The 13943-nt window shown below is 40.3% G+C and overlaps 1 protein-coding gene across 2 annotated transcripts in view; it reads left to right on the forward strand.

Moving 5' to 3' along the window:
- Positions 1 to 1136: 1136 nt before the first annotated feature.
- RAB6A (RAB6A, member RAS oncogene family) overlaps positions 1137 to 13943 on the forward strand; it is a 76984-nt gene continuing 64177 nt past the window's right edge. For both annotated transcript variants that reach the window (XM_082411340.1, XM_082411339.1), the window contains exon 1: positions 1137 to 1275. In XM_082411340.1, coding sequence (XP_082267466.1) covers positions 1206 to 1275 — 70 coding nt within the window. In that variant the 5' untranslated portion in view covers positions 1137 to 1205. The remainder of the gene's footprint in view (positions 1276 to 13943) is intronic.

Consider the following 13943-nt stretch of genomic DNA (forward strand, 5'->3'; position numbering starts at 1 on the left):
GGCTTATCAACGAGGAGGTTGTGGAGGTTCAATTGGGGGAAAAGACAAAACCTGGGTTCCACTTTATGGCTCTGCGGATTTTGTAAATCATTTCCTTCCTATGACCTTCAGCTTCCTTGTCTACAAAAATGTGGAGGCCCTGCTTCTGTTACAAAACTCCTGGGAGCAACAGTACCTAGTAGGGTATCGTCTGAGGAATTATAAGAAAGAAGATGGAGAAGGCGGGTGCAGAGGTGAAGGGCGGATCTGAAGACTGTGAGGCAGAGCTGAGGGCTCAGGAAAGAGGAACCTTCTGTACACCTCAGGGCCTTCCGGCTTCACCCACACTTGGGGTCAATGCCACCTCCATTCTGGCCCCGCCTTCGCCCCAATTCCCTCCCCTCCCCTCAGGTTGCGACGGGCCACACTTCGCATGGCCGCCACGGTGAGACGCTTTCCACCGCAGGAGGGCACCGCGCGCGCTCTGGCGCTGCCACCTCACTCGACATCTCTGCCCGCCCTTAACCTCTTCCGATTGGCTCATCCCGTAAGTGACATAAGTGCTCCTTATTCTACCCCGTCAGCTCTCCCAGGCTCCACCCCACCATCTCCCTGCTTCTCCCGACGCGAGGGGAAACCTAACCTCCTCACGTCTTCTTTGCCTGGGCGGAGCCGGGAAAGCAGGCTAAACCAGGAAGGCGCTGGCTGTGGCGCGCACGCGCACGCACGCACGCACGTACGCCGTGGCTGGCTGGGCGGCAGGCTCGCGCCCGGGCTCGCCCCGCGCCGCGCCACAGGCTCGCGCACTCAGCAGGTTGGGCTGCGGTGGTGGCAGCTGTGGAGCTGGAACGCTGCGTGTGAGAGGTCCCAGACGCGTCTGCGGCTCCGGCTCCGCCACCCTCGCCTCAGTCTCTGTGCCGGGTGCTGAGAGGGGAACGGCTCTAGCCTCGGGACCCCCAAGCACACCCCTGGCTGCTTCCGACACCGCCCTCCTTCCTTTCCCAGCTGCGGGCCTCGCTCGGTGCTAGGCGACTCCGAGGGGAGGCGGCGGCGACGGCTGCCTGTGAGAGGAGCCTTGTTCTCCAGCCTTGCTCCGCTGCCGGGCCCTGCAGGGGCTGAGAGAGCTCGGCGCCGACCCTTCCTCTAGCCTCCCCGTCAACCGGTTGGAGCGGCGTCGGTCTGAGAGGTCTCTGGGCTGAGGCGGCGGCAGCTCCTCCGGCTCCATCATGTCCGCGGGCGGAGACTTCGGGAATCCGCTGAGGAAATTCAAGCTGGTGTTCCTAGGGGAGCAGAGCGGTGAGTGCGCGGCTCCCCCACTCCTGGCAGCTGGCAGTGGCTTCCCCGCACCGCCCCCAGCGCGGCCCTTCTGTCCGCGGAGGCTCCCTGCGGGCCTCGCGGTCGCGCTTCCTTCCACCCCCTAGCCCTTGAGCCTGTTCGCCGACCCCTGTTAGCCACACATTCCTCTTCGCCATGATCCGTCGATCGAATTCTGACCCTTCCGTTCCCAACTCCGCCCGCTCCTTTCCCCGCAGCCCGGCCCTCTCCCGTGGATCTGCCTTCCTCACTCCTCACCCCGCCCAGCCCCAGCCTCCTGTCCATCCCTTTCTTCCTCGGGTCTCCGTCGTCTCACCGACCCCAGCTCCCTTCCTTGAGCCCCACCCTTGTTCCTTGCTCTGATCCCAGTTGCTCAGCTCGGTGAGGCCCACCCGGGAAGCCCCACTCCGGGGAACCGGCCCTCTTCAACCTTGCGCCGGGAGGGTGGGATCTGGGCGTTGTTTTCCCCAGAGGCTTGGCCCCGAGAAGTGCGGATCTTATGGAAGTGGGGGAGGGGGTTCTAGGAAATTCTTGGATTGTTTTCACCTGGGTGGGGAATGGGTCTGGGTTATAGAGGATGTATATCTGAATTGGAGGCGACTTGATGGAATGGTTGGGGAGTGAGGGAGTGGCGGCGGCGGTAGCGGTTTTTGCCCCTTGGGTTAGGCTGTGGCCTGTTGGAAAACCTCGTTTTCTTCTCTTGACTTTCATCCCTGGCGATTCTTTTGGCAGTGTTCATGCTTTTCCAGTCTCTGCCAGATGCTATGTCATGATCAGCTTACTTGGAATTTTTCACATCTCACCTCTCCTTTTTCTGCTTCAACACGAAGCGCAGTGTCTGATTCTCCTCACGGTGGTGCAAACAGGAATTACTGGAGAAATGTTAATTATTCCGTTTCTTCTTGAGTATTTTCCAATTATATATTCAGGATTCCTTAGGGAGAGAAGGCTTTAGAATAACGAACATCTTTGTTTTGTAGGGTTTCCTTTGGGGATAGGGAGTAACAGAGTAGAGAAGAGATAGATTCATCATCCAGTTATCTAAATTCGATTCGAATATATAATACCATTTTGGCTAAATGATTCTTTTATGGTTAATATTCCATAGTATCTGATGAGTGAAATTGTTATCTCATTTACTTGGTCAGGCTCCTGCTGTCATTGTACTTTGTGTTGGGTATAAGGTTCTAATTTTCTGATGGCTGTCTCTAAAAATTACTTCTCGTGGTAATTCCAATTTTATGCTGTATTATGCAAACTTCACACTCTGCAGTTTAGAGATTATCATCCTCCATTATTTTTCTCACACTTTTCTTACCTTTAAAATTGAGACGTTGAGAGATTAGTTCCTCCCGAGTCATCAGACATTGAGTTACATGGTAGGTGTTTTAGGTTAGGCTATAGAAGACATTTATTTCTTTCGATTGGAAAGAAGATAACTGATATAAATTCAGAGCTCTTATTACTGCTCTGAACTATTTATACTAACTTGTGTGGCATCAGAGTAGGTTAATTATAGTTGCAAAATTGCTTCCAGTTAGACCTGATAAGTTGTTTTTCTCCCTTCATACATAATCTTTTCTCCCTGCCCTCTTACCAAGTGTCCTTTTTGCTTTTTTTTTGCTATGCAAATATAAACTTGTTTCTTTAAGTGACTTAGTAAGACCTATGAGATTGATCCCTGTCCAGGTATTTTATGACAATTTCAGGACAGTGACATACATAAAATACAGCCTATTGGTTATTATTGATAAATAGGATCTAAAGTGCTTATTGTGCACTCAGGGATGTTATTGCCTGCCTTACATTGTGATGCAGAGCTATTTAGTTTGCATGAAAAATCCATTAATCTCTGTCCTAGGAAGTTTTTAGTATGAATAGAAATCATACTTGATTTCTGTTGAATTTCTTGAGTATTCTAATTCACATTGCAGAGTTTTATAGCTTCTCATTTCTTAGTTTCTTCAAGTCTTTACTAACTCCCCTTCCTTCCACCATAATTCCTGAAGCCATCTTAGATTTTTTTTTAAGTAGACTTGATTTTTTAGAACAGTTTTAGATTTACAGAAAAATTAAGAAGATCATGCAGAGGTTTCCCATATAGCCCCACCCAATATCCCATATTATTAACATATTAGTAAGGTACATTTGTTACCATTAATGAACCAATATTGATACATTATTAACTAAAGTCTATAGTTTATTCAGATTTCCTTTATTTTTGTCTGTTTCAGCATTCAATTCAGGATACCACACTACATTTGGTTGTCCTGTCTCCTTAGGCTCCTCTTAGTTTTTTTAGTATTGTGTTTACATGCTTTTTAACTCTGTGGAACTGTGAGCTTAATTATCTTTTGAGGCTACTACATTGCTAAGTAATACCATCCAGTAGCTTTGGAAAGACGGATCTCTGTTTTCACAGGCAGTGTCTGTAGTTTTCGTATGCATTAGCAAAGGTCTGTAGAGTCAGTGTCATCTTGTTTTCTTTTTTTAAATTAATTAATTAATTAATTTTTGGCTGAGTTGGGTCTTTGTTGCTGCGCGCGGGCTTTCTCTAGTTGCGGCGAGCAGGGGCTTCTCTTCATTGCGGTGCGCAGGCTTCTCATTGCAGTGGCTTCTCTTGATGCGGAGCACCGGCTCTAGGCGCGTGGGCTTCAGTAGTTGTGGCTCACGGGCTCTAGTGCATAGGCTCAGTAGTTGCGGCGCATGGGCTTTGTTGCTCCGTGGCATGTGGGATCTTCCTGGACCAGGGCTCGAACCTGTGTCCCCTGCATTGGCAGGCGAATTCTTAACCACTGTGCCACCAGGGAAGCACAGTCCATGTCATCTTGATTTAACTCTTCATGAATTTTTTATTTTTAGGTTTTAGAATTCCACAGTTCAGCTTTCAAAGACTAATCTGTGGCAAAGCCTTGTTTGTTTCCTTAATGGCATTGACCACATTTCTAATTCTTACTTGTGTTTATTTTTGTCTATTTCCCACAGCAGAATGCAGGTCCCATGAAGATTAAAAATTATTAAATTTTTTGTTCATTGTATCCCCAGTGCCTAGAATAATGCCAGGCTTGTAGTGGGTACTCAGAATAAATGATGGTTGAATCTAATAGTAACCAAAGCTAGTAGTCATCTTTGTTATGGTGAAGTCTACATTTTTTCCTTGCGCATTTAATAGTTTAACAATAACTCTTTATTGGCCCCACATGCAGCTTGTGGGACCTTAATTCCCCCACTAGGGATTGAGCCTGGGACCGGCAGTGAAAGCGCTGAGTACTAACCACTGGACTGCCAGGGAATTCCCAACAATAACATTTTATACTTACATTATTTGATTGTATATAGAGATACTCCAGATGCTCGAGAGCAGGGATTCCAATAATTTATATATAACCTTTATGGTGTAACTAAAAAAAACCAAAAAAACAACAACTGACCTGAATTTTATACTTTTTTTTTGAGTTGAACAAAATTAGTTTTGTTTTGTTAAAGTTATTTTTAAATTATTTGCTATTAGTATAGCACCTAAAAGTATGTCAAGTGATTATTAAAGACATGTTCATGGAACAAATTTGAAGTTAGGTAGACTATTTAGCTTTTCAAAAACTTAAGGTTCTGGGACCTCCCTGGCGGTCCAGTGGTTATGACTCCCCGGTTCCACTGCAGTGGGTACCGGTTCCATCCCTGGTCGGGGAAATAAGATCCCGCATGCTGCGTGACACAGCCAAAAAAAAATAAGGTTCTGTATTCTATAATGAAGATGAATTGTTTCAGTATATGAAGCCTCATATTGAATTAATGATACCAGTCTTGGTAATCTTCGTGTAATTCTTACAGTTTCTTTATATTTCAGTAGTATACATGGTTTAATAAAGAAATGTTGAAATACACAGCTTGAACCTGAAGTTTCTTTAAGGAACCTCTTTTGTTACCACCTTTGGCTATTGTCTTGAAATACAGAGGCAATTTTAGGAATGGTTTAGAGTAGAAGGTAATACTTACAAACAAATGTTATGAGTTACAAATTAGGAAATGTAATTTCAAAAAGGAACACATACCTGGCCTAGTACTACTTATTTTTTCACTTTTTATTACCTTTTTAAAAAAAATTTTTATTTATTTATTTATTTTATTTTTGTCTGTGTTGGGTCTTCGTTTCTGTGCAAGGGCTTTCTCTAGTTGCGGCAAGCGGGGGCCACTCTTCATCGCCATGCGAGGGCCTCTCACTGTCGCGGCCTCTCATTGTGGAGCACAGGCTCCAGGCGCGCAGGCTCAGTAGGTGTGGCTCACAGGCCTAGTTGCTCCGCGGCATGTGGGATCTTCCCAGACCAGGGCTCGAACCCGTGTCCCCTGCATTGGCAGGCAGACTCTCAACCACTGCGCCACCAGGGAAGCCCTTTATTACCTTTTTTACATCAGTTCTTTTGAATTATAACATGCTGTGTTGGGAAAAAGTGTCTTAATGTCCGAGACTAGGAATACTGAACAGTTTAGATTGGCTAGATCAGTGATCTTAAACTTTTTCTTCTCAAGAGCCTCTCAAGATGCTCTTACAAATTGTTGAGGCTTCTAAAGAGCTGTTTATGTGGTTTATATCACTATTTACTGTGTCAAAAGTTAACTGAGAAAATTGTTTAATATTTAATTCATTTAAAAAGAATAGTGTTAAATCCATTACATGTTGACATAATTTTAATGAAAGAGAACTGTTTTTCAAACAATAATTTAGTGAGGGAGTGGCATTGTTTTACATATTTGCAAATCTCTGTAATGTCTGGTGTATTAAAAGTCATCTGCTTCTCACAGCTGCTTCTGCATTCAGTCTCTTGTAATATCACACATCACGTAGGCTCTGGAAACTCCTATACACTCACGAGAGAACAAAAGTGAAAAAAGCCAAATAACATCTTGATATTATGAAAGTGGTTTTGACCCTCAGGAGAGTAGTGGCCCAGCCAAAGGGTCCTGGGGATCCTGGGAGTTGGTGGGCTGCATTTTGAGATCTGCTAGTTTCTAGATGATATTAAGCCATTTGTATCTTGTAGCTTCATATTGCATTTATTTATTTTTTTAACATTTATTTATTATTTTTGGCTGCGTTGGGTTAGTTGCAGTGCTTGGGCTCTTCATTGTGGTGCATGGGCTTAGTTGCCTGTGGGATCTTAGTTCCCCAACCGGGGTTCGAACCCACGTCCCCGGCATTGGAAGGTGGATTCTTAACCAATGGACCACCAGGGAAGTCCCCATATTGCATTTAGAACAGTCAAAGGGAGTTTTTTCCATATCTTGTTTTGAAGTCTTAAAACTAATCAGTACAGCTAGTGATTACGAGCACAGAGCCTGGGTTTTATATTTTAGCGCTGCTCACTGACCTTGGGCGGATTATTGACTTTTTTATGCTTTAACTTCCTTATCTATAAAATAAAGATAATAGGACCTATCATATAGCGTTATTGTGAAGATTAAATTAGTTAATAAATGTAAAGCATTTAGAAGAGTGCCTGGCACATGTTTACTGAAAACTGCTACTCTGTCAATTATCAATAGTTTGTATATTTCTTAAGAGCCTACTCTTAAGAAATATACATTTCATCATGGAAGAAACATATAATACCTAATACAATGTAGTGCAGTGAGTGCAGCTGCTTTGAAAAGTAGAGTTAAAAGATACAGAGAAGTGACAGGGGAGCATGGAATTTCAGGGAAGGTATTGACACATTATAAATATGACTGACTAAAAGTTTAAGGATCTTCTAGTTGAAATTCTTGATTTAGAGCATTCCAAAGTTGGAGGAGACTTGAAGAAGTCACCCAATCCATTTCTCTTAGGGCTTTAAACTGGATTGCTATTTTTCCCCTCTAACTTTATTTTTAACTGTTAACACAATCACATAGTTCACAAATCAAAATTATGTAAAAAGATATACTTTCAGAAAACTTACTGCTACCCCTGTTCCTGTGACCTCATTCCCCACCGCCTCCTCTATTAGTAATTATATATATATATACTATTTTCTTATGTATATTCTGGGATTTCTTTATGCAGACACAAGCAAATATGAATACAATTTTTTATTCTTCCTTACATACGAGGTATCAGATTTTATTCTGCTTCTTGCTTTTTTTCCCTTAACAATAACTCCTAGAGATGTTTTCCCATTAGTACTTAGAGCACTTTCCCATTCTGTTGTTTTGTTTCTAAATACAATTTTTTTGATTTAGAATAGTTTTAGATGTACAGAAAAATTGCAGAGATAATACGGAATTCCTGTATACTCTACACCAGTTTCCTCTGTAATTAACAGCTCACGTGTACATTTTTCACAACTAATGTACCAATATTGATACATTATTATTAACCAAAGTCCATATTTTATTTCGATATTTTATTTCGATTTCTTTAGTTTTTTTCCTAATGTCTTTTTTCTGTTCCAAGATCCCACCTAGGATACTACATTTGATTTAGTTGTTAGATTTCCTTAGGCTGTTCTTGTCTGTGACAATTAAACTGGACCACTCTTAAGTTACTTCATTCTAAGAGATCTCCAGGAGAACATATTTTGTAATTTTTAGTATTAAACTTCCCTGTTCTGAAATTCTCAAATCTATTCCCTTACTATTGTAGTTAAGTTTTTTCTTCTTAGGTAGGCAATATATAGTGATAAAGACAGCTCGAGAGACAGACTTTGGTTCTAATCTTGAACCCCGTGTTTACAGTGTGATCTTGGACAGTTTATTTAACCTTTCTAAATTCTTTTCATTTCTGATATGCAGTACTAACCTGGCAGTGTTGTTTTCCCCATCCTCTAAATATAGATATTATACATTTTGGTTAGATCAGTATTTAATCTTCACATTATTGTTATTAGGTAATGGTATTCACAGCTGAGCTGTGTAGTATACTGATTACTTGTACTATATTCCGTATTTTTTTTTTTTGTTTTCCTTTGTGTCACTATTTGACTTCCTTTTTTTCTTAATTATCTCCAAACTCTTTACCAGTAGTGTAGATCTCAGTTATTTGAATGCATCAGGTTTGCCTGGGACATCTCTCCCAGAACCTTCTGACCTCTTCTAATTTATACTGTTGTATAATAGTTACCCTCCAGAATTGATGTACAACTGTCAACGTGTGATCTCCTTTACTTTCATTTGGAGGATTTCCTTCTCTCTTGTGTTGGATGGATCCCTTGTTTCTCAGATTACTTTTTTCTTCTATGTTTTACTCATTACGTTGAATGTATCCACCAGTAGGTAGCTTCCTAATAAAGGGAACATGAGAGGAAGTTTTTTGAGACCCTTATGTCTGAAAATGTGTTTGTACAACCTTTACACTGAAGTTTGGTGGGGTTTAGAAATTTGGGTTGGATATATTCTTCCTTCAGAAATTTGAAGACAAATGTATTGCCTTGTAGAGTCTAGTATTGCCATTATGACTCTTGGTATTTTGATCTTTCATAATGATGTGTTTATTTTCATTTTATGTGCTGAGTAATAGGTATAAATATTTTCAAACTGGAAACTTAAATTGTTTATTTTCAGGAAATTTTCTTGACTTAACTAGTATGATATTCTCTTCTCCATTTTCAGTTCTCTGGAATTCTTATTAGACCTCCTGGATTGATTCTCTAGTTGTATCTTATCTTGCCCCTTTTTCATTTATTTGTTTCTGTTTTAATTCTTAAAAAATTTTCTCAACTTTCTTTTACCCTATTACATTTTATTTCTGCTATCATTTTAATTTCAAAGAGCTCTTTGTTTTCTGATTGTTTCTCTCTATAACATCTTTTTGATTCTAGTGTCTTCTCTTGTCATTAAAATATTTTTAATTGAAGTATAGTTGATTTTCAACATTGTGTTAATTTCTGCTGTATCTCTTGTCATTTTGAGGATATTAAAGAGATATATGGCTTTCTTTTCAATACTCAGTTTTTTGTAAATTGCTTTTCACTTGTTTATTCTAGTTTCTCTATTTCTTGTTTGATGCGGTCCTCAAAGAACTAGTATTCTTTTTTTTTTTTTAGAACTAGTATTCTTGACTGTCTCCTTCTGTTTAAGAGTTGAGCACTAAAAATTTGATTTTAAGCTCTTTTGTGGGTTTATTGGGCTTCTCTGTAGGACAATCTGGCTGAGTTATTTTGGGGGGAAGAAATCTCTAATGTTAGCTCTTTTAAGTCTTTTTGCCGGTCACATTTCTTTTTTTTTTTTAATTAATTAATTAATTTTTGGCTGCTTTGGGTCTTCGTTGATGCACGCAGACTTTCTCTAGTTGCGGGGAGCAGGGGCTACTCTTTGTTGCGGTGTGTGGGTTTCTCATTGCGGTGGCTTCTCTTGTTGCAGAGCATGGGCTCTAGGCACGTGGGCTTCAGTAGTTGTAGCACGCAGGCTTCAGTAGTTGTGGCTTGCAGGCTCTAGAGCTCAGGCTCAGTAGTTGTGGCGCAGGGGCTTAGTTGCTCCGCGGCATGTGGGATCGTCCCAGACCAGGGCTTGAACCCATGTCCCCTGCATTGGCAGGCGGATTCTTAACCACTGCACCACCAGGGAAGTCCTGCCAGTCACATTTCTTAAAGAAGAGTTGTCCAGTGTCCTGCTGGAGAGGATAAGATTGGTTGCCAGCTTTCTTGGAGCTGAATGGATACAGGGTTTGAAGATAACACCAGAGTATATGAATTTAATTTACTTTGTTTTTAATACTGTTTGTACTTTAGCCTTCGCTTGAACTTGTATTCACCAGTCCAGAAACCCTCTATTTTCCTTTCTCATAGCATAATCTATAGTTTTCTGATGAAGTGGGAGAGGAACCTGGCTGTGTGGAATAGAGGAGGGGATGTGAGGGTGTGAGTCTCCCTTTTAAACAGATTTTCATCCATTCCTTTCATTTTTAGCACCATCTTTACCCTTATTTCTAGATGTACTTGGTGCCTACATTGGGGGGGGCGGTTCTCTGGCACAAATCAGATTGTTTCTCAGCTTTCCCCATTGTCAGTTTAAAATTGATCTTTATAGAATCTATTAGGTCAGGTACCACTTTGCATTTGCTTTCTAGCTTCTAACTGATATTCTGAGAATTGACACATTTCAACATTTAGAATTGCTTAGGGTTTTCAGTTTCTGTTCTTTTTTTTCTCTTTTTTTAAAAATAAATTTATTTATTTTTGTCTGCACTGGGTCTCCGTTGCGTGAGGGCGTTCTCTAGTTACGGCGAGCGGGGGCTATTCATCGTTGTGGTGCACGTGCTTCTCATTGCAGTGGCTTCTCTTGTTGCAGAGCACAGTCTCTAGGTGCGTGGGCTTCAGTAGTTGTGGCACGCGGGCTCAGTAGTTGTGGCTTGCGGGCTCTAGAGCGCAGGCTCAGTAGTTGTAGCACACGGGCTGAGTTGCTCCACGGCACGTGGGATCTTCATGGACCAGGGCTCGAACCTGTGTCCCCTGCATTGGCAGGCGGATTCTTAACTGCTGCACCACCAGGGAAGTTCCTCCTCTTCTTTTTTAAAAGTACATTTTATAAAATTAAAACCAACTCATTTATGTCCACGTTTATAGCAGCATTATTCACAGTAGCCAAAAGGTAGAAGCAATCCAAGTGTTCATCCATGGATGAATGGGTAGACAAAACATGGTACTGTGTATACATACAATGAAATATTTTTTTTTATATAGACAAATTACATCTAACTTCTTTTATTTATTTATTTATTTATTTATTTAACACACACTGTATTTTATTTTTACAAGCGATAAACAGACTGACACCAAAGAATATACAAATCAATTTTCACTGCAAAGTAAAGGAGCTGTTACAGTGGAGGATTACTGGACTGAATGTCAATATTATGACATAGTATGAGTGTGTTTCGTGTTTGGTAATTGCAATCATTGTTGCTTTTGTTGTGGTCATCCATTTACAATGCTTGGTGTCATACAATGAAATATTATTCAGCCTTAAAAAGGAAGAAAATTCTGAGACATGCTTTAACATGGATGAACCTTGATGACGTTATGCTAAGTGAAATAAGCCCATCACAAAAGGACAAATACTGTATGATTTTTTTAAACTAACTGATACTAAGCATTACTGTTATCTCAACCTGCCATTGTGAGATTGCATAAAACCTTGCCCAGACACCCCGCATAGACTTCTCTTTGAGATGAAGTCCAAGCTCTTCTGCCCTAGTTAGACCCTTTCAGAGTCTGGATTCTACCTTCCTATCTCTAACCTTGTTGGTAGAACTCATCTTTACCTATTACTGTTAGACAGGTTTTTTTTTTTTTTTTAAGTTTAAAAAAAAAATCATTAAGGTGTTACATGCTGTAGAGAACACACATCTTTGCATTTTAAGTTTTCTGTTCTAAGAATCATAGAATCTTACAGGTCATTTATCTGTTTAACAGATGTCCACTATGTGCCAAGCATAGAGCTAGGTCCCGGGGGATGTAGTTTTTAACAGATCAGGTATAATCTCTGTTCTCTTCTTGTTTATGGTCTGGGAGGGAGCAGTAAAGTAGATTTAAATCTTTATATTTGTACCTTCCAACCTCTGTTCTTGGACCTCCCCTCCAATCCATCCATCACATTGATATCAGAGTGAACTTTATAAAAATGTAAATCAGAGTAACTTCTTATTAAAAACAAAAACATTTTGACTGTGCTTAATGCCACAGAATAGTACACTTAAAAATGGTTAAAATGGTAAATCTTATGGTATAGTTTATCACAATAAAATTTTTTAAAAATTGTAAAAACTCAAAAAAACCCACCTTTGTAGGTTGGTTTTTTTTTTTTTCCTTGCTTTTGCTTAAATCACTCTTAGAATAAGGTCTAAAATCTTTCCAAATGATCTACATTGCTCACACTGAAATTTTTGGCTCCTCCCCATCCGTCCATTCTTGAGCATATCTCCCACCATCTCTCTCTGTTTCAGCCATACTGACCTTTTTTAAGTTATAACTCTTAACCTATCTCCATCTTGTTATATATTTCCTCTTCCCCTTTGTCAGATTAACTCCAGCTTATCCTTTAGCTTCAAGAAACTTCTTCAAGCCTTTGCTGACTTCCTCAGAGTAGTTTAGTTTCCCATTCTTTATAGACTGTCAACACTGTCCTTCTCCTTGCTGCCTTTAATACAATTGTAATTATTTGTCTGTTAAAATTTCTCTTTTCCATTTGTTCTGTAAGTTCCACAGAGGTAGTGTTCATGAATTTATTGTTCATTGCTGTATTCAAAGCACATTGCATAGTGCTTGGCATATAGCGGGAGCTCACTAAATATTTTCAAATAAGTGAATGATTTATGATTTTTACCATACTTAGTTTCAGAAAGGCTTTGAGGTAGCTTGCTACCTCCAAAATACACATAAAAGAGGATAATTAAAAGAAAAACAGAATAAGACAAAAAAACCTAACGTAGGAGGAGAAAGGTTTGATATGCCAAGTATCTGGTATGAATCTGAAGAGTCAGTGGCTCAAGATGAGGAAAATGATGACTCAGAAAAGGCTATTGGATTTATCAAGAACTAATTGATAATTTTTAAAAAGTGGTCTCAGTAGAGTTTTGGAGAGTCAAGAAGTCAGTCGTTATAAATGGCATATTTGAAGAGTGAGTTTGTGATTTAACCAGATATGTTTCTGGGTTCTTAAAGGATTATTTAACCCCTTTATTATGGGAAAATTTGAACATATAAAAAGGTACAGAGAATAGTGTCATGAGCCCCCATAAACTCGTACTCAGCCTCAACAATTATCCCCCCCGCCCCCACATACCAGGGTGAGTTGAAGAAAATCCCATATATCCTATCATTGCAAATATTTTGGTATGATTGCTAAAGGATGAGAACTTTCTTATTGGTATATTCTTGACATTCATGGATATAGTTGCCCACAGAGGCCTTTATTTTTGGGATACTTTGCATTACATGGTTTGAAACTTAACATTTTAGGATCTCTAAATCTTTGCTATCCAATTGAGCTTTCTGTGATGGAGGAACTGTCCCATATTTGTGCTGTTTAATATGGCGGTGGCTACAGTGACTGAGAACTGATTTCAAAATTTTATTTCACTTTAATTTCAGTAGTCTCATGTGGTTAATTAACCCTTTATCTGGCTTTAACCATCCTCTTAAAACTGAAGAATATCCCTTTCAGAGATCTATGCATGTGTACTTTAAATTATCTACATAATCAAGGTGAGTTGATTATAATAGGGAAGTAGAGAATGTGATGACTCATGGATTTAGACAGATTTTAGGCCACCTCTGGACTAAAGATATTTGATCTGTAGTACTTAAGGCTGCACAAAATCCATTTTTAGATCTTTTAAATCTCTGTCCTTGGTGTCTAGCATAATGTCCTTCATACAGGCAACCATAAAATATTGAATCTGTCCAGTCATTAGGAATCTGAGTAAACAGGTCTTTCTTTCTTCTTTAAGCAGGTGACAGAAGCACCAACATATTGACATTAAGTAAATAGGACAAAACTAGATGGCTATTGAAGTTACTAATTTGCACACCTTTTATGTTTGTTTATCAAGTTGTTTAATATGGAATGTTTCTTTCCTTTGGCCTGTGAAACTTCTATAGTTAATGTGATATGGGGGGATAGTTCTGGGGCAGGAGTTAGGGATACTGAACTGTGGTCTTTTTTCTGCCACCTTATAC

Source organism: Balaenoptera physalus (genome assembly GCF_965194825.1).
Source record: "Balaenoptera physalus genome assembly, chromosome: 10".
In the NCBI taxonomy this organism is placed as follows: Eukaryota; Metazoa; Chordata; class Mammalia; order Artiodactyla; family Balaenopteridae; genus Balaenoptera; species Balaenoptera physalus.